This window comes from Perca flavescens, chromosome 14, assembly GCF_004354835.1.
Source record: "Perca flavescens isolate YP-PL-M2 chromosome 14, PFLA_1.0, whole genome shotgun sequence".
Lineage (NCBI taxonomy): Eukaryota > Metazoa > Chordata > Actinopteri > Perciformes > Percidae > Perca > Perca flavescens.
Window position 1 is genome coordinate 13,732,342 of NC_041344.1, and position 21,664 is coordinate 13,754,005.

The 21,664-nt window shown below is 42.3% G+C and overlaps 1 protein-coding gene across 6 annotated transcripts in view; it reads right to left on the minus strand.

Moving 5' to 3' along the window:
* rbms3 (RNA binding motif, single stranded interacting protein) overlaps positions 1–21,664 on the minus strand; it is a 288,253-nt gene that overhangs the window by 176,099 nt on the left and 90,490 nt on the right. For 2 of the 6 annotated variants that reach the window (XM_028596578.1, XM_028596579.1), the window contains exon 1: positions 13,297–14,609. The exons of the other annotated variants lie outside the window; for them this stretch is intronic. In XM_028596578.1, the coding sequence (XP_028452379.1) occupies positions 13,297–13,371 (75 nt within the window). In that variant the 5' untranslated portion in view covers positions 13,372–14,609. Of the gene's footprint in view, positions 1–13,296; positions 14,610–21,664 lie in introns of those variants that run through there. 6 annotated transcript variants of the gene reach the window in all.

Below are 21,664 nucleotides of genomic sequence, written 5' to 3' on the forward strand. Positions count from 1 at the left end.
CCAGACTGCATACTGTTTGGAAACATGATCGCAAAAAGAGCTTGTTTGGCTCTGGCTGTGCCCGGCTAGCATATACAAAGCATATAGAGTGAGCTAGCTGCCACAAGCCACAGGTTTATTTAAAACTTCATCCCAACCTCAAATAACTTTTGGAAGTCAGTTCCTGAAGGAAGGTTATTCAGGGTAGTTGAGTGCTCAAAACATCTGAAACAGCATTACAGCCTACAGAAATTCCGTGCTTACAAGCAGGAAAATAAAAGCCGACACATGCAAGCAAAGCTGGTATTGACTTGCTCTGCTTCGTGACAAGTGTGTAACAGAAAAGTGAATGTTAAACACTAGTGGCATCGTAAATGTCTTACAGCAGTAATATTGGCAGCTGCAATGTCATTACAATGTTTAAGTTTAGGCCTTAGAATGACAGTGCATGTATCCTGGCGTAAGTACAGGTGTAACTGTCTCACAATCCCAGACTTCATTTCTCCCTCATTTTACCACTGGGCCTGTGTCAGGGGGAAGTGGTTACACTATAAAGACTTACAATAAGAGTTACTTTGTACTAACAACTGCCCACGATACAATAAATGTCATCTTAGCATTAAGCTAAGCCTCGAAGTTATTCATTTTTAACAATATCTCAAAAACATATGACCTGCTGTAATTATATTTCTCAAATTACTATTTTTTTTTCCCCCCTCTACAAACCAGACAGTGGGACCTCACAGAAACAGCGTATTTGTGAGTGCTGTGATTTAGATTTGTGGTGCCTGCAACAATGATCACCTCTGTTGGAGACTCCGAGGGAGCTGTTGATAACCGCCAACAAAAACAACAAACCACGCCAGTGTAATTATGCATGTCCATTTTAACATAATATGGGAAGAACATGAGATGCGTGGGAGCGAAGGGTGACTGTTGTGAGTCCTGGGGGGGCGGGAGGTTTGAGTGTATATGTTTGTGCGTTAGAGAAAGAATGTGTACGCGTAAGGTTGATTGAACGCGGGTGTCCATGTTGCATGCTTGTGTGACAAGAGAACAGGAGCTGGGATCTAAAGAACACATGTTTAGGGTCCTTTTGAGACCAGTGCTTTGAGTTGACAGTATTGTTTGGGTTTGGGTCTGGGTGGGTATTTCAAAGGGATGGCTGGGATAAAAGACAAAAAAAAAAGTTGATACACATTTTCCATTTTAAGATGTATTGTTTTTCACACTAGACTACAGGCTGACTATATGGCAAGTAGTTAATATTGTTGTGGTAAAGTTTAAAATGAGTTTTAGGTTCTTTCTTGATTTGTTTGTGATTTTTTTTTTACTGGAATAACCTTCTCCAACCTTCTCCAGTGAAAACATTAGGCTGTTGACATGACAACCTAATTACATTATGATGCGTTGGATTTTTGCCAAAGATTAAAGAATTCCAGTTCATTATTTAGTCCTTAGTTTTGGTCATCATGTCTATCATTTTTGATAATAGTGTATTCACCAAAGTATGAATAGATGTTAACTGACAGTTTTGGTAATAATTATACAATTTGCTTTTTCTGCCAAAAAGGCCTGTTTAAAACCTGTATGATAGTCTGTCGGCTCATTTCTTGCCACGTCTGACGTCTTTTTAGGGGATGTTGCCATGTTCCCACATCTCAAAATTAACTTGGCGAGTACAATTACTGATGGCAAAAACTATGGAAATAAAATCTGAGTTGTAATAAACCAGAGTATTCTTTAAAAGCTGTATGGTCATTTATAAAAGCTGTATGATCCTTAAGGGCACATCAAATATTTCTTTTAGACCCCGCGATGCAAGAGCCTCAATAAGAAAATCTCTTAAATCCTGCAGTTGATTTCTCAGAGATACAAGGTTTTAATCTGATGGCAGTGGAGGGATGGAGGGAGGCTGGCAGGCAGGATCAGTCAGTCAGGGTGACCTCATGTGTTTGGCACAGGGAATGCCGATCAGGTTTCCCTCTCTGCAGATTCTAGCTTGCTCACTCCACAGCCCCAGGACGAACCCCCCAAGGCAAGTGTGCATGTGTGTGTTTTTGTGGGAGAGGAGATAATTGCATATCTTTGTGTGTGTGTGTGTGTGTGTGTGTGTGTGTGCGAGAGTGAATGAGATAGAGAGGTAGAGAGATAAATTATATAAGATAAATTATTCAGAGGGAAAGAGAGGGGGCGAGAGAGACTGCAGGAGGGTGAGCTTTGTGTCAGTCCCCTCCAGTGAACTCCGTGAACTCAGCAGGGCCCCCACCCTTCCTCACATACAGCCCCCCCCCCCCCTCCTCAACGATAAACGTCCTGCTCTATCATGTTTCCTCTCAGGCTGTTATGTATGCACATGAGAATGTGGGTCATTGTGTTTGTTGGGGTTTCACAAAGTGTGTGAAACTTCTCTTGTATGCCCTGAGTGTGCACATGAGGAGTTTCATGCTTTATAAATTTGTAAAGAAAAATAAACTCTTACTTGTTGAATTCTGATGATATCAGTTAAAAAATTTAAGATCATTTAAATGGATAGACATTAAGCTAAGCTGCAACATTAGAAAAGGTAGTCTAGGGTTAAGGTTTGATAAAGTTTTGTAAAATGTAGTAATCAAATCTATTCCAAAATAACCTCCACAAGAACCACACCTTAGGGTTCTCTAGTAGCCTTGTCTGACCCGCTGTCAAACAATAGGCTAGGTAAGCAAACACTAATGGCAACTATCGCTATGGTAACAATACAGCACACTCTCCCAGCGATACTCAGATGCTTCCCATTTCACAAATCACTGTGGCAACTGGCACACCAGCAGAGAAACAGAGTACAACGCCAAACACACACACAAACAGACACACATGGGTTAAACAGATGCGACATGCTAGTTAATGCTGCCACCCATCAGCCGTGAGAGCCAAACATCCTCCATAACCCTTGAGTGGGGAATGATGGAGCAGGGGCCGCCTACTGTAGCTTCGGCTGGCTGTTAAACTGCTATCTAGAAATAAATAGATCAGCAGATCATCCTGCACTCTACACAAAGTCTACCTAACTGGGGCACAGAGTTCCTAAACATTTTAGAGAGAGCGGGAGCGTCCAACAGTCGTCTTAACGATTACACCGGGTCTGTGGCGGGGAACGTTGGCTCACCATTGCCAGTGTTTATCCAACGTTCGCAGGAAGGCGGGGTAATGTCAGCTTAGTGATTAATTGCAGGCCCAAAGTGCTGAGGACACAGAATCTGCTCTGAATGGCGCCGACTGCAGCTCCTACAAGGGTTTATTGCTTTATCGGCTGAATCCTAATGTGACCCTATTCCCTCCACTGACGGTTCCAGTGGTGCTGGAGCATCCGGAAATATTCGGCAAGGTGCCTCCGTGGTTAATTGCCCGATGTAGTCAAAGTCCTCACTGTTGAGGAAAGTTTCTACTGTGTTTTCCATTGATAGCCTGACAAATCCTAAAAAGCATTTAGGAAATAATTCAAGTGGAGGCTTGATACAGATCTCTATGGGTTGATATAAAGCTCCCTACAGCATGATTCCTCCCAATATGTTGGGAGAAACAAAACATATGGCGGTTACACAAGCATGCAGCTGTTGTTTTTTGGGGCTTGAGATAAATAATGGATAGAAGTCTTCCACAGGGTACTCGAGACAGCTAATGAGAGAAAGAAAGCAAACAGGGAATTGGTAACTAACTGTTTTTCAAAGCCACTGTTTTCTTAAATTTTCACAAGAGCCCAAGGACAAAAAATACAGGAGGATAAAAAAATCAGTATTCATCAACTGTAAAAGTAGTATGCTAACATTTGCATTTATTCAAAACTTGCACCAGTAATATCGTGCATATTTTAATGCAGGCACAAAGTAAGACCTGTCTTACTTAAATGCATGTGAAAGCATTGATTCCTGCGAGCATTTCCTTTCTCACACACACTCTCCATCCTACTCTTCCTCTCTCTAATGTGGGTGACCTTAATAATTTAAGGGGGGGAAAGGCAGAGGAGATAGCATTTGCGTCATTGCAGATTATACAGGGGGAATCTAGTGTTCTGCATCAAACCCTCCAATAGGTTTGTCATTTTCAGGCGTTCATCTGCTACCAACTGAACCCTCATCCTCTCTTGTCTGTGCACAGGGGGTGTCTGTGAGGCAACATGATTAACTATTGAAAAGGGAGAGAACCAGCATCTTGTATGGAGACCACATATCATAATGACACTTTTTAATTCTGTTGCCAATGGCTGTTTATGTGCTACTAATTACTGGTGAAGAATAATAATCTCTCCTCCAATTGGACTCTATCACGCCGAGGGCTTTCATTTATCCTGGTTTGTGACTCTGCTGGCTCGGCTTGCTCCCTGCATCAGTGTCCTTGCAATTTAATTCATGCCGCCTACCTGTCCCACTCAGTGTTTTTCCATACTCTGACTAATGCACGCACACTGTGGCCTCAGAAGCGGCTCGGGCAGTGGAAGGGTCTGCCAGATAAAGCACTCAGGCAAAATCTAAGAGGGTGGCTTGAGTCATTTAACTCAAATAAAGCCGGGAGAAAGGCCTGTTTGCTCTTGGTAATCCCCCACTTGCTCGACAAGGCTTCGCAAGGTTCATCTGCAGCGCTAAATTGGTGCACGTATCCTTATTTGTATAGGAGCTCATTGTGGCTGGGTGAGAAGGGGAATCTGACAGGACTGGCAGCTATTCAAGCCCTCATGCCTATTTGCTTATCCTCATTCATGGCAGAATTGGCTTTTTCTGGAGCCATTTTTCAAGCTATGCGTGACATGGTATTTTCACTGAGCCTGCCACTACTAATGCAGCTGTGTAGAGTAAATATTGCAGACAGCCAGTAGATGTGTTTAGGAGAGGGGCGACCAGTGCCTCCTACACTAATCATAGTGGTAAGGCTACACTACCATTTGCATATCTGTGGCCGGTGTCTCCTTCGCTTTCTACGTCTGGGTATCTAGGTGAAAGACACCAGGTCATCAGTTTATGCAGCCACAATGGAAATGAAATGCACATTCACTCAGTGAGATTTACAATAGCAAAGGATTTTCTTTGTCAGACTATGACGTCATTAGCTAATTCAAAGACCACTGTGGAAAATGAGACTGCTGATCTTTCTGTCTTTTTCTCTCCACAGGTGGCTGTCCCAGTCTCGTTTGTAATGTTTGTAGTCTTGATTCTCTGCTGCTAAAAAAAAAAAAAAAAAAAAAAAAAAAGATCATCTTCAAACTATACAATATAGTGCACTGCATATAGAAAATTGATACTCCCTTTTGCAGGACTTTCAAAACACTTTAATGAAACACACACTATCGCCTACATAGTAGACTGTTTAGATTATGAGCTCATCGCTATTAGCCGCTGTCAGTTCGCCATAATGTGTCTGGTTATGAGGCAGACCACAGACTAGGACTAAATCCCAATAATAAGATGAAACCAGAAGAGAATGAACACTGTCAGTGGAGAGTGTCATTATGATCATCGTGGGAAAATTGTCTTTCCAGCACTTTGCACATACAAGGGATTCATTTGGTTAACATATTAAATTCACAACTACTGCTTGTGACGATAATGAGGCATTTACGTCTGATTAGGTATGAACGTATAAAGCAGGCCTCAGCCTCCCTCAGATGCCCTCAGTCAAGAAGGTAAAAAGGCAATTCAGCTGCAGGAGGAGCCATGCGGAGATCTGCTGGTGCGCTGCTCCTCAAAGCGTACGCAGCAGCCATTCGTTAAAAATGCAGGAGCAATTACCCCGGCTGAGTCTGAGTCAGTGAACGCTACCAAATCGAGCTGCCGTCACCTCCTTCACCTCCTCCTACCCTTCCGCTGCCGCTGTTGCTACACCGGCAACCTGAGCATTCTTCGCGTGAACCGGCACGCCAAAAGGTAGGGCAGCAGATGCAGCAGACACCGAAAGCTTCAGTTACTCGAGAACAACAAAAGCTCTTCTCTGCCTGTCTGTCTCTCACGAGGTACAGTTACTTCCCCCTCCCTCACCCTTCTCTGGCACGTGACTTGCAGCCCGACATCCTTCACCACCAGCTCAGTCTCTTATCCTGACCCAACTCCTCTTCGGCCCTTCGTGCTCTTCTCTATCTTCCCCTCAAATGGGGCCAACAAAAATTACTATCTGCCTCCCTCTGAATTTCAGCTATGTGGTTCAAATAGCATCCCTCTTAATTTGGGCATAGACAGGGGCTCACCGTTTAGTTTAGCATGCTGTGAAACATCAAAACCAAACACTGCAATCAAGCAAACAAACCGACTTGCATTTCAAAAATATATTCAATTATTCACATAATATAGGCAGTGTTTTCCCCGTGTAGAACAGTGCTATTCTCATGAATCCAAGACAAAATCCAGACTAAGGCATTGAGCCACACCTAAAGGATTCAACATTATACTCCCCTTTGCAGACATTATTCAGTAACTACTGAGCAGCAACAAGAGTCAAGAGTTTGTAATCAACAAAGTTGAAAATCCCTGACTATATATCCACTCAAATGTATTTCCTTTAGATGGAAAACATTATTTTGCCAAATACATGTTAGGCTAAGTTAAGATACGCCCCTTACACTTAGAATTGTATATTCACCATACTCACTCACAGAACAATTAGATTCACTTGGAATAGTAAAAAGGTTTTAGGTGTGTTTGACTTTTACTATATCCCATATGTTCCAATGTATGTTAATATGGGCTGTATGTATTAAAGGGGTCTACACAGGAGGTGTCCCTCCAGCCACTCATGTCATCCTGCACAGATGGCAGGACACCATGCCCAGCAGACAGCAGGGGCTCCCGGAAATAGAGGACGATGCGCGCAAAAAGCGAATGGAGGATGGGAAAGGGTAATTACAAAGAGGGACAACATCAAAGAGAATTTAAAGAGGAAGGGAAGCTTGGCAAAAATAGGAGCAAGGAAAAGTGGTTTGAGCAAAAGTGAGGGGGACACATAAACAGTCAAAGATGAAAAAAAAAAAACAGACAAATTGGGAGACTGTACCCCACCGTCCTCTGAGGCAAAAGGGGAGACGGAAAATAGAGCGTGAAAACGCCAGGCTAGGATTTGACAGTGCGACAGAGAGTGACACAGCGGGCCAGAGGAGACAGCTCCAGGCAAATACTATGTTACAGAAAGAAACGCAAGTGAAAACGAGAAAGAGGGGGAAAAAAAGCAGGTGTATTTGTAGAGTACTGCCGCGTTGGTTGGTTCGAAGGGCACATCATTTGTCTCATTTCATCTGGCTCTAAATCTAAAGCAGCATCTTCCCTGTCTCTCTCAGTCTCGCTGTATGTTGACTCTACATGCCTCTCTCTGTAGTAGTACTCCGAAAATACAGAAAACACAACACAAAAAAATGTGTTTCATTTCAGTTCGTCACAAGGAAGAGCACCGCATCCTGGGACAAATAATTATTGTGCACTTAAAAATGTTTGTAAATTCAACCATGCCTAATATGCACAAATACTAAGGACCACCTGTGGTTAAACTTCACATCCGCAATTGATTTGACGCACAAATGATCCCAGTAAGGTTGTGTTTATGGGTGTGCGCCCACAGTAGTACTTTCGGAAGCTGGTGGGGAAAAAGTGTCTTAACCCAGGTTTTCCAGTTGAAGGAAACGTGCTCTGTTCATTCCACCGACTTCCTCACCATATGCCCCATTTCACCAAACAGGTATGAGTTCCTCTGTCCTGCAGCACAGGCTAGAGTCGCCTGGTATTTCCAGATGGTCCTGGGAAGGAGAGTTCATAGACAAGATTCCCTGGGGCAAGAGCTCCACCACCAAGCACGTCCTTAAATATTTTAGACATTTATCTCAGACACCTTTTTTCCACAGCAACCTCCAGTGAGTGAGCAGGTACTTAGTTCTGTAAGTTGCTCAAGGACACTTTGATACAATGCAAGTCCAATGTAAAGAAGAAAAATGTGGCCTGGTTTTAGGACCTTCACTCTAACCACACACAACATACCAAGTACACAGTCTCACTCGCACAGTATTTGTCCACAACTTATAACTTCATAAAGTACAAACTTATTGATAGATGTCTTTAGCACACATTTGCACGCAGGTACTTTATACACCATCTGTGCTCGTAAACCATGCGGCTACATTTATAACCCCCCGTGTACTCCAAACTTAATACAGAACAGGTTCCTTCTCCCATCTTAAGAGATGCAGCCTATAGAAAATAAAAAAGCTTGCCATTTCTTTTTACCCTCTCCTTTGTACGTCCCTCCTTTGCTCTTCTGAGAAAATGAATATCAGTGTTGAGAGAGCACTCTGGTAAAGCAGCTGTAATGAGGGCCAGGTCTCAGCACCCTGCTCTGTGGTGGCTTATGAGAGGCTGCGGGAAGCAATAATGCACACACAACCTTAATGTATTGGTGTGCAGATAGGGCTGAGCAGTCAGTTAATAAATGAAAAGGGTACCCCCATGCTGTAGTGTGTGTGTGTGTGTGTGTGCGCGCGCGCATACATGTTTGTGCATGTACACATGCGCCATAGCAAATAAATGGAGCTGTCTGCCCCATTGACTGACAGTTACACATGGAGGGATTGCACTGCTGGATAAAGCTGTAGGCACAGGCAGATAAAGAAACAGCGGTATTAGTTGATTAATAATCAAAAGGTCTCCTTTCATCATTTGACCATGTGAGGCGAAGGATTGGAAAAACATGAAAAAAAGAAAAGCAAGATAGAGCTCTTGCTAAAACGCCTGCCAGCTTGAGCTAGCTAAGGGAGAACACATGATGGGTTAAGATTTACAGCGAGGCGGGACAGTATTTTGTTTCAGGCAGTCAGTTGTGAGGCATGTATAAAGAATTGAGTGAGGGAAATGAGTTATACTACCCTTGTCTTAGTACTAATCAGAACATATCGTTCGGGGCTCAAAACAGGATGGGCTTTAGTAAATGTAATATAAGAAGTGTATTTTTTCAACCCTAAAAGCCCTTGGTAAACTCTTCAAAGCAGATCCACATCAGCAGAGACAGAGAGGACTAAGCTGCAAGCTAAGTTTTACGCCACTGATAACTGATTTGATGAAAGACTTTGGAAAGTGGTCCTTTTTCTCCGCCTTTGATTTCACTTGCTCTCCATGTCTATGTATATCTGTCCCTCCCTTGTTGTCTCTGTGCTTCTCTTTCTCCTCTATCGAGGCATTAAAGAAGGATTTAGATGGCTCTGTTGTTATTTCTGGAGCACAATGGATCACCCCGTGTAATGTAACCAAACCCTTTTCCTTGCTTTTTACTGGTCCCTCCCTACAACATCCACCCCTCCGTTTTCTGTCTTTCTTTCTCTTTCCCTCACACGCATACACCCCTTCCCTCCATCTCTTCCTCCAATTCTAAAGAATTAGACAGAGTGTAAATGGTGCCTATGGCAGGGGCAGACACAGGCACAGATCCTCTCAAAGGGCTCCATTGACTGGTGTTTACTTTAGGCCAGGGACATTAGCCGCTGCTAAATCTACCTCAATCTGCCCCTCTCGGCTTCTCGAGTTCTGCATGTACTAGTCTGACTGTGACACAGACGCCTGCCTGCACCCAGATCACAGCCACAGCACAAGTGTGTGTGCTTGTGCGTATACTTTTTCAGTGCATTTTTGTGTGTCTGTTTGTTGTTTGTCTGCGTGTGAGATGGCTGACATTAGGCATGTAATGACCTAGCCTATCAGTGGGGTAAGAGCACAAGGGTACAGCATTGTCAGGTAACTTGTGTGCATGCAGCGACAGTAAAGCCGACCAAATTTCACAACACAGGCAGAATGTACTGCAGGTTTTCAAGCCAAATTATCATTAATTTGAGAGTTCTTTTGAGAGTTGTGTGCGTAATAATGAAACGGAGGACTAAAAATGCTTGTCATTGAAAGAAAATTAGATACGATGCACGCCAAGACTAACGGGCACATAGTGCACACATTCAAATTCATATTCTTTCCTAAACACTATCGTGAAATAACAATAATTTATCCGTGTGCAGTAATTGTTCTCGTGGGCCAGGGGAGGGGCCCGGCCAGAGCAAGGCGTTTTACTGTAATTTTCTCATTTATGATGCACATCTATTACCTATCATTAAAGTTGAATGCACGGCAAGCTGTGAGCAGCACTACACATCAAACTCACACGGAAACACTGAATAAAGGCCAAATTTTAGCAAATGACTCCACGGATTAATCAGCTTGGGAAAAGGCCGAAATAGTGACCCCCCCCGCCCCACACACATACAGCCATAACCTTGTATAAAAGTCACACACACACTGACATGCAAACGTGCACACACAGACAAACAAATCCTCTTTCAGGAATCAATAATTCAGCTAAAGAGAAGCAGATGCTACGCCCCACTGCACTAATCAATAGAAAGCCAAATGTTATCTTTTCATCTCATTCTCTGACTTTCACATTCTAATCTGGGCTGACTAGCTCATGCTGGACAGCATCAGAGAACACTTAAATTAGAATATATTACAGACAGAGAAGGAATGAAGGGAACCCAAATTTAGAAGGCGCCTCCGTTTACTCTGACAATGTTAGCTCCCATCTTTACAATATAGTCCTTAGTTGTAACTGGGCACAGATGTTCTATAAATTTTCTATGCATAGAATCTCAGATATGCGTCATAAAATGGAGGCGAGAGAAGGAGAATGGCAACACTTTAGTATGAGTTACACCCCCTCCCCCTCCCTATCCCTTCAAGATATTTATGCCCCCCACCCACATCTCTTAAGAGAATGAGGCCATACCTTGAGAATGCAGCAACGAAGCTAAATAGAAAGACCTGTGTGATTTGAGAATGATGACTAAATTGGAGCGTACGTGTGCAAAAAAGGGGACCAGCAGTGAATGTGCGTGTGGATGTGTGTGCCAAAGTGACTGCTGTGTGATTTTGTCGACCGTGTGGACTGAACCTACCAGCCAAGGCCCTGTAATCGAGCTATCAATGATCATTAATGAAAGTGCGAGATAGCGCTCCACAGCCCTCTCGGACAGACTGCACAACACTGTGGCATCTCTGCCCGCTTCCCCTTCTCCTACTGACCCGGTCTATGGCTCTATCACATCAACCTATGAGGCCACTGGCTAAGTTAACCAACCATGAAAAGGAATATGAATGTTGGTGGCTGATTTATAAACGGTAATGTATGCTCTTCTCCCTCCCACCCACACCCGCACTATGGGTCTCGTTTGCATGACACAGGACCCTAGCGGCTCGCTCAAGGATCAATCGCTGACGGTGGCAAGATCGGATCTGCGCTGACCTTGGGAGTGAACTGCAGCATCGGCGAAGGAAGCAAGGGGCTCTGTTGCAACAGTGCAGGTAGGCAGAAAGCGAGAGGAGGGAGGAAGAGAGGAAAAGAAAAGTGGAAGGGAGGGAGGGAGGAATGGAGGGGCATGCCCTGATTGAGAGGCCCCCGAGATGAGCAACTCTGAGATATGAGAAGAGGGGAGGGAGGGAGAGGGGGATGATGGAAGGAGTAGTGGAGGAGGGTGGGAGGGAGAGGGAAGCCATATGGCAGCAGCACAAATGTATTAAACTATAAATCAGGGTGAGAGCTAGTGGACTGCCAGGTGGGGCTGCAGGCAGGTCGTCCCTGCTGGAAGCGCACTGCTTCACAATCCAGCTCCACATGGAAAAGAATGAAAACATAACTGGTATTTTGCTTTTATGTGCTTTATCAATTTTGTTGATACATTCTTTTCACTAACTCATTTTCTTTCTGCCTTATTTCTTTGCTATACTGTAAATGGGTGAAATTTGCCACATTTTAACGTTAATTTGTGTGTGGTCATTTGAGTGTTTCGACACGGCTGTGGATGAAACAGCTGAGCTTTGGAACCGATATCAAAACATTATTTTTTTCGACACCTTTCATAAAGGGAAGCACTTTTAATTTAATAACTTTTGGTTTTTTTTGCTCAATCCTCCAGTGTTAAATAACGAGTTAGAAAAGTTTCCTTATCGAGATCAGGAAATATCTGATTACAGAATAAGTAAACCTTAAAATCTTAAAAATCTGTCAAATCAATCAATGCCAGCTCTCAATACTCGATACGTTTTGATAAGCCATGCTAAGGGCACATTTGGGTCAAGTATGATATCCTGTCCCACAGTATATATTCCTCCACGCATATGCAATGTGAGATAAATATAAATATGTGAATAAAAAGAAAAGAACAAAAATATATTTGTGATTTTTGTTTAAACAAACAATATCACATACAAACAGTATATTAGTAACCACGAGACTTAACTATTGCACAAAGTTTAACTACCATCTCGGTGCATCACAGCAACACAAGACAGAAATTAGTGTTACACATGTGGTAGAAAAACAAATAGAAATAGTAATACTCAAAAGGCTTCAATTTGAATCAGTTGATGATGTCTGGGTAGAGTGCCCAGCCAGTGTCCTGGCAGCCATCAGCGCCCAGGCCTGGGCTTCCATCCCAGAGGCACTGATGCATACTACAGCTAGAGCAAACACGGGCAGCCTTCCTCATGCCTGCTCTCCGTCAGAATCATACCGACCATCACTGTAACAAAAGCAGGGTTCATAACCTGTTTGTCCCCTCTTTCTAAAGCACTACAATGAGACATTTGTGCTAGTAGGTGAAATAGCAACTTCATAATTAAATGTTTTATTTGCCTCAATCAGAAAAGTGGCATCGAAGCCTTTAAACAATGGCCTACATTCAGCTTGCCAATACTTAATTAGTAAATTAAATGTAGATCCTAATTCTCTCATTTGTTTTAAAAGCTGTCTGTTAGTTATTTTGATTAACAAAAGCCACAAAATCTAGTATGCATATTATTGAACACGTTAGAATACGCTGCACTGTATCACATCAAGATCTCATCAGTTTGCAGGTGAGGGATGGATGGATGGATGGATGGATGGATGGACGGACGGAGGTTACTGGACAGCTCCCAGTAACGGTCTGGTAGGCTGGACTAACTCAAGCCTTGATCCCTGATCCTTTACTCAGACACACAAACAGTCACACACATACTGTACACGCTGACATAGACATCCAAACTCCAACGAGGTATCTGCCATCTGAAACCATCACAGCCAAGGCCAGCTATCCATCAAATCCCATCTTCACTCAGGGATGAGAGGGGGGATGAAGAGAGGGCGGTGGAAGAGAGGAGGTGGGGGGAAGAGGGTTGGAGGGAGGGAGGGAGGGAGGGAGTGGTGGTGAGGGTGGGTGGGTGGGTGGGAAGCAGGACAGGAGTGTAGGAGTAGATGAGTAGGCTTGAGGAATGCAAGAACAGCAGAGGAGCGGCGTACCTTGGTCTGGAGATAGTGGGGGTAGTAGTAGGTGTACTGAGGGTACATTGGCTGCTGCTCCAATCGCTTGCCCATGTAGCTGGAATCCTTAGCACTGAGGCAGGGAATGGTGACACAGGGGCGGAAGCTGCCAAGTAGCTAGCAATGGAATAGAGGCAGCGGAGGGGCTGTGCGATTCCTGTCTTTGCTGTCCGCACCACTGTGTCGCTAGCCAGTTCTCCAGGGAGAAGACAGGCTCTGCGTGCTGGACAGCAGCTGGGAGAAGGTCTGCTTCTGATGGGGAAGCTCCTGACGAACTGGTCCAGAGCCTCAGTATCGGGTGGATGCTCACTCAGTCTCTCACTGCTGGATCAATGGAAATATTTCCACGAGAGCTAGAACCAAAAGCACTGTGTCCGTCAGTGACTGGTATCGGATAGTGTCGAGCGATAACGGTGAGGAAGAAGAGGAAAGTGAAGACGTGAAGAGGTGCAGGTGGCAGTAGCTCTGGCAGTCCTGTGAATGTTGGAAAATGGGAGAAGGAAGAAGAGGAGGACAGGAGGAGGAAAGGGATGGCAAGGAAAACGGGAGAGGACGTATAGGTTCACTTCTCTATTTGAGCTGTTTCACTCTAGTCTTTCGCGTGGGCTTTAATCTGCCTCTCTCTCAGACACACTGTGAATCTGACTCTCTCTCACTGCCTCTCTCTCTCTCTCTGTCCCTCTCTTACATACACACTGTCTCTCTCTCTCTCTCTCGCTCTCTCTCTCTCTCTCCTCTGTAGTCTGATCCGACGGTGGCTGCGTGCTGTCCTGTTTGACAGAGGGTAGATATCCTCCGCACCGGTTGCCGACAGATGCACTTTGTGCACGGAGCAGAATCACAACACGAGAGCGCAGACACAGAAAGCAATCTCAGTCTGTAGCGGTCGAGCCAGCTGGAGGGAAGATAACACAGAGAAATGACCCCAGTTTCTAAATGATGTGACACAAGCGTGTATTACAAAATCCACCGGTTGGTAAGTCAATCCACCGGGTTCCAGATAGAAGACGGGTGGGGGAAAAAAAAAACACAGTGACTGTGTCCCAGGTGCCCAGTAGAGAACGAGTCCCTCGTCTGCGATCCTCCCTCTTCCTGCACTTGTAAAACGTGTTCCTTATTTCGTCCTTGGCTCTCTCACTCCTCTAAGCAGCCTGCCTCGTTCTCTTTCCCTCTGTCACAGAGTTTCTCTCTCTCTTACTCTCGTGTGCGCTTTCTCTATCACTCAGTCTCTCTCTCTCTCTCTCTCCTTCTCCTCCACACTGACAGGGCGGTAAAGGGGGCTCGACCGAGGCTGCGAGCAGAGCAGACTTCCTCCTCCTTTCTCCAGCCCAGCCAGTAGGAGGGTCTTTAGCAGCTCTGTGCGAGAGTGGGATCCAGACACAGACCAGCGGGCTGCAGCGTTTCCACAACACGGGAGAAAGCAGTGAAGAGGAGTAGAAACGAGAGGGGGAAGGCGTCAGCGCGAGCTGTCGATTCCCCCTACTGGCTGCATGCGGAGCTACCGCCTGGAACACACTATGTCCTCAAACAAACACTTTCTCTTAACAAACTAGGATGATTTAATCCCAATACCAGTAAAGTTGGATAAACTACTTTCAATGTTAAAACTTTTAGAACCTGTTAGTAGATATATATTTACTTTATCTTACTATATTTGTTTATGTGTAGTTTCGTGTAAAAGCATGAATTACATCAAAACACAGTCATTAAGTTTTGATGTAAAACTAGTAAATATGTCTTTCACTACAGGGTCAACAAAGAGGAAGTGCAGAGGGCCTTCACTTTTAAGAGCTATAATCACAAACTCTACATGTAAAGCCAGTGAACAACAAGCCCCAAACATTGACGGAGCCACTTCCTGTGTAACATCAAAAGATGACATTGTATGAATCCTCTTTTGATTGACCGTGACCATGACCAAAAACATTACAAAAATGTCCCGCCTGTGTCTGCCTGATCGCAATAAACCTCAGCTAAACTCATACTTACACAAAGATCAAAAACATGCATTCAAAAACAAAACACTCAGAGAGTCCCATTCCTTTCTTTCATCTCACACACAAACACAGTGTCACACACTCACACACACACACACACACACACACACACACACACACACAGTATCTCAGTAACTCTGAGGCCACAAGTTCAGGAGCCTCATTTTACACTCAATTAGCAAAAAAACTCGGTTTTCATTTAAATCATCTGACATGAGTCCTGTAGCAAAAACACAGCCAAAAAGACACAATTAAAATGATGTGAAACAAAAAATGTTTTGGCAATTTCTACACCTGAAAATAGACCTCTGACTTTGATTAGTTTAGTTTAGTATTTCATCTGTTACACATGAGAGCATTACACAAAAACCTGTGAGGCTGATATGTCTCATTCTCAAAAATGAATAACCCAATTACATACTTCTAGTGCAACACTCAGGATGAGTGAGTTCAGCTGCAGAAAATACACATTCTTCTCTTAGTATATTGATAATTACTTTTGTTGCATCAATATGTATGGCGTTGTAAATGCCGTCGTGCTGCAACGATTATTTGATGAATTAATGAATCAATTGAAAGAAAAAAAAATCAATGATCATTTTGAAAGTTTTGCAATATAGATTATCTTCAAGCATGAGAATTTGTTTTCGCAATGTAGACACACAATGTAGTACAAATGCCATATATTTTATGAGAGCTGTGTGTCTAAAAGGGCCCAGTGCATGTGGACAGACCCAATCAATACCAGCAGAAGAATCCCAGGGACCAAAACAAAGCTCGGAGGGAAAGGGCAGCCTTTTACAGATATAGAGAGGAAAATATAATTATCAGATAGGCCACTTTTATCTGTAGCAAAGAGATGAGTCCGATATTGATTGTGGATTACCAGATTAACAGCCTCTGGATCAACTAGACACAAACTCTTAGCATCTCGGGAAAGGCAGAGAGTAGAGAACAAAGACAGTAAGACGGACAAAAGGCCAATGAAGAGAGCAATAGAAAAAGAGACACCGGAAGAAAATAAGATAAGACATATTTGGAGACAGAACCTGAAGGAAGTACAGAGGAAGAAAAGATTAATTTGTCTTCATAACATGTGTTTCCCTGAGCTACTACGTAAATCATCTCTGTATTTCATATATAAAGGCACATCCTTTTCTGTTTTCACTTAAAAATACAGAAGTTAAAGGAGTAGAACGGAGTAAAAGGTCAGTTAAAAGCCCTTTTCACCCAGATTTTGTCCACATGGGACCAACATACATGTTTTCTGCTGCAAATGATGCCTCTACCAATAGAAAGTGAAGACTACTATGGAGCAAAACATGGAAATGAGTGCATCAACAACTGTGTATGTTTGCACTGTGTTGTGTTAAAAGTGTGATTATCACGCAGATTTTTTGAAAAAAAGAAAAAATTTAACACATCACATTTGGCTCTGGGAAATTATAACAGGCATTTCTGACATTTTTCAGACAAACGATTAATTAATAAGAGGTAATTAATTATAAGAGAGAAAATAATTTGCAGATAAACCAAAAATGAATATAAATGTTAGTTGCAGCCCTAATCCAATCCCATATTCGTAATAAAACAATTTTTCATTTATATATATATATATATATATATATTTTTTTTTTTACTTTATTTTTAAAATATGGACACTTTGCTACTATTTCTTAAAGTTCATTCAAATTAGTCGACACAGAATGGAAACAGGAGAGTACCATTACACAGACAGTGGTCAGCTAAACCATTAATATTCATTGATCCAACCATTAACAATTAAAAGCCGGGAATTGAGACTTGACTCTTGAAACTAAAGAACTTGACCTGTGGCCCTACGGACAATAATAGAAACTACCTTGAGAGCCAGCTGAAGTGAACTTTCAGCCTCTATCCATGAGTTGGCAAAGGTTAGTTTATAGAAGCAATTTCAAGCGATGTGACTGGAGAGCAGACTGTGTGTAAATAAATGACGGCACTTTGGTCTCATTCTGTGGAAGCAGACTGGGAAGTGTGTGTTTTACTCTGGTGGTGGTGGAAGCACTCTGGTCTGAATCAGCGGGACTGATGTCACAGAGAGGTGATTTGCAGCCAAACATTTCATGGAAAGAGAGAAAGAGAGAGTATCTCTCTGTTCTTGTGTTATTAATACTGATGCTCCATCTGCTCAGAACATAGATTTTTTTTATTTTTTTTATTTTTTTAAAAAGGAGTACTGTACATGCAGAGAAGCAGGTTTGAAAAGTGTTTCCCACACGGATTTGTATTTGTTTCAACCTACTTTGTAAACTATTGCAGTGGTGGAATGTAAGTAGCTAAGTTTACTCAAATACTGTACTTAAGTACAAATGTGAGGTGCATGTACTTGTACTTTACTTGAGTCTTTTCTTTTCATGCCACTTTCTACTTCTAATCCACTACATTTCAGAGGGAAATATTGTACTTTGTACTCTACTACATTAATCCGACAGTTTTAGTTGCTAGTTACTTTACAAATTAAGATTTTTGTACACAAAACACATGTAGTTTATAAATATGCTGTATTATTGTAAATTAAACTACCCAACAATATATTGGCCTACAAGTCTGTCTTAAATGATTATCCGATTTACTACTTAGTTGACTGCATAACCGTTTTGATTGTTTACAGTTTCTAAAATGTTAGGATTTTTCTACATCAAGTACTTTAATAATTTAAGTACATTTTCCTGATGGTACTAGAATTCTTTTACTTAAGTAACATTTTCAATGCATTACTTTACTTGTAACAGATTATGTTTACAGTGTGGTAGTAGTACTTTTACTTAAGTAAAGGATCTGAATACTTCTTCCACCACTGCACTATTGTACACTGGGGTTTGCCACCCAGAACAACACACTGAGTGCCAGACCATTTCAAAGTGCATTCAGTGTTCTTCCCAGTGAAGGAGAACTGATGTAATTTACAAGCTGATTTGTCAGGCTAAAGCTCAAACTGTGACGCTCTGCCGTTTTAAATATTTAAAAACCTACACTAAGGAGTATTCGCAAATACTTTGCAGCCGGGTGTGTCATACATTTTCATAAAACAAAGCCAAAGCCATCTGCTGCTCCTCTGCTCTAAGGTCTTTCTTTGGTGCTCGTTCATTCACTTTATAAATAGACAGCATGCGTGAGTCATTTACAGGACTTTAAAATAGAGAAAGAGGAAGACAGATGAGTGTGTATCATGGCCCTGAAGGTGTTAAGTAAGTACAATCCCCCCTCTAAAAGAATATAGTAAAAGAAGACAACAGTGTAGCCTCTGGTCAGTTCAAGAGACATTGTTAGCTTGTTTTGTTTTTTGCCTTTATTTAACCAGATCAGTCTTTTGTTTATTGACTGCTCCGACAACACCAGTTATTCTGCTAAAGTCTTGAATGTCTATTAAAAAGTGAGAATGAATGAGAGAAAAGGGATGAAGACATAGTTTAAATGCAAAACCATAAACAAGCTGAACGATAAGATGTCTTCTAAACACAAAACGAGTTAACTACAAAATGTTCCAATGCAAAAGGAATTCCTAGAAAGTCCACAATGACTTTGCCCTACCGCCCAACCCCTTCCCGAAGGAGACGACTGGACTTCTTCAAGCTGCTGCAAAAACCAAGAGGCTTTGTTTCCTGTGGTTTGCTGGACAATCCCGTCATGGGTGTTTCCCAGAAATGACCAGATGCGTGGAATTTGAGGGAAAGCTGGCCAAGTGCCAGGGGAGGGGTGGTGGGAGAGGAGGAGGGCTAGAAGAATGGAGGTAAGGGGGAGAGGAGGGAAGGGGAACTGGGGAACTGTGGGGCCTGGTATTCCTGTAAAAACCCTGTTGCCTTTGGCAGTGGTTCTACTGGGAGATACCCAAGCACAAGAAGATCATCTTACATGTTTTATGCAAACCTACTGATGAAGCATGACTAACCAGCTTCCCAGGGGCATTTTGCGCACAATGAAGTGAAAGATGTCCAACTATGACAGAGCATCTTAGAATGTGCTTGTGTAGCAGATAACCTCTGATTATAGTTTACAATAATGTGAGAAAACATGACTGAATGTTGATGATCACTCCAATTAGGAACAGACTGATTATGACAGATATTGCTTGAATGCCAGTGTTTGTTATGCCACAGAAGATCACTTGGTACAGTTGACAAAGTTGATAATTTAGTTAAATGTGAACTAAGTGAACGCTAAGACACATAAATGCCAGATCGAGATCAAGTGTTAAAAAAGAGATAATTTAATAACTTCAAATATCCAAGTGTAAGAGGTCTACAACAATACTAGAACAGTTTTACTACAATTGCAAAGAAAAAAACCACACCAAACCACAGAAAGAAAAAGAGGGTGGATGACCTCTGAAGTGGTTCAAGAGGGCTGCATGAGTTTCAATTTGTCTTCATACTGTTTCTTGCAGTTCATTCCCATGGCGTGATAACTTATTTGATTATGTGATTAACAAGATCTGAAATCAGCAAGCCAATTAGATTATATTCATATCATCACAAAGACAAATTACATGCACAAAAAAAAAAGCATTTTGAATATAAATCATAGTGTCAGTCTCCATATCAGGAAAATTTGCTGAAAATAAAGACTAATTTCGGTGTTTGTAAATAGTCAAGCTTAGCTAAGAATAGCTTAACCAAGAACAGCAAGTAAATACAAGAAGTAGCCTAAACTGAACGTTCTAAAAAAACGCCCCCCCCCCATTTCTAACCTCGGTGAAGAGATATGTTAACATTATGTGTGTAGGTTCACCACATCTCCGACACATGCAATTCCTTAATACATTCTTATCGGTGCACTTACGGATGACAGCCTGAAGTAATTCAACACATTCGCCTTCTGAGAGTATAATTTTCCACAGCACAAAGAGCACAGTGATATAGTCAAGATATGATTGCAGAGAGCTTCTCTTTATTTTTATTTCTTTATATATGATGGTCTCATCACCGGGTTTGGGCTGTTTATCTAATACTCCTACATTACGATGTAAAAAGGGCGGACTAATTCCAGACCACTGGCCCTGCACTGAGACTTTTGATAAACACCAGGCAGATTTCCAGTGAGTCATTAGCTTCTATCACAACACAGAGGAGAGTAATGCAGTCCTAATGGGGAGGAAATATGAGACCAGACATGCATACGAGTAAAAATGACTCACAGCAAACCTTACTACACCCAGCATGAGACAGGAAATAGACCTAAAAGAATAAATTGCATACACTTACTGATCTCTATTCCAAATGTGTAATGTGCAAGTCATGCACCGACGGATTCATTTTTCCTGATTAACGGGAATCTGAAAAAAGATCAGAGTTGTTACAAATTATTTTATCCTGAGAAAAGAGGCCCACAGCCAGAGTGGACTTTAAATGTGTGTGTATGCAAGTGTGTAAGTATATTTTGCTTGTGCTTTAGTGTTCGTAAAACTTCATTCAAAGTCAGGTGGTCTACAGCTGTGGCAGTTCCAGGTCTGTTTTATCTCTGTGTGGGAAAAAAAAAAAAAAAGTAAAGCAAAACGTCTCTGAGGAAACTCACAAGATCACAGGAGGGTCAAGGTTATTCTGACACCAAAAGGTGAAAACACTTCAGTGGAGCTCAGAGATCACACTTCCTGTGTGGCTTCAATGCTAACCCTAATATAACATAAACTGCAACCTAGAGGCCGGCCATGTCCTTCTGTGAACCAGCTCAACACCCACTGCCAGGGACACAGCATAGCTACGTCGCTGCGGATGAGGAAGAGATGATGCCAAGAAAATCTCTGCATAATAAGGAATTAAGTGCTGCACAGGCAGAGAGAGTTTGAGTTTAAACAATAGATATTTTCCATGTGGACGTGCAAAGCCAAAATATTCTGAATCCACATTGTTTAGAATATGAAAAAGGCAGCAGACCCCACAGAAAAAGGCAAAAATGACTCATATTGCTGAGGGATGGAAAGAGGTCCATCAGCACTCAGTGTATCATGTGCATTTTGTTTTATTAATTGTGTTAATGCCCTAAATAGATCTAAGTGCAAAGTCATTAATTCTTGTCAGTGCTACTTTTTCTATCTTTTTGAGAATGCTTATGGGGAAATAAAGATCTGCAAGTGTTTGACAGTTACTACAAATACATTCTAAGCATAAACCATACATAAAGAAGGATATGCTTGTATACTTGAAGGTGTGTGTGCGTGTGTGTGTATAAACTCACCTAAAGAAAGGTGATCTAAGCAACTTTGAGCGTGGCATGGTTGTTGGTGCCAGACGGGCTGGTTTGAGTATTTCACAATATGCTCAGTTACTGGGATTTTCACACACAACCATTTCTAGGGTTTACAAAGAATTGTC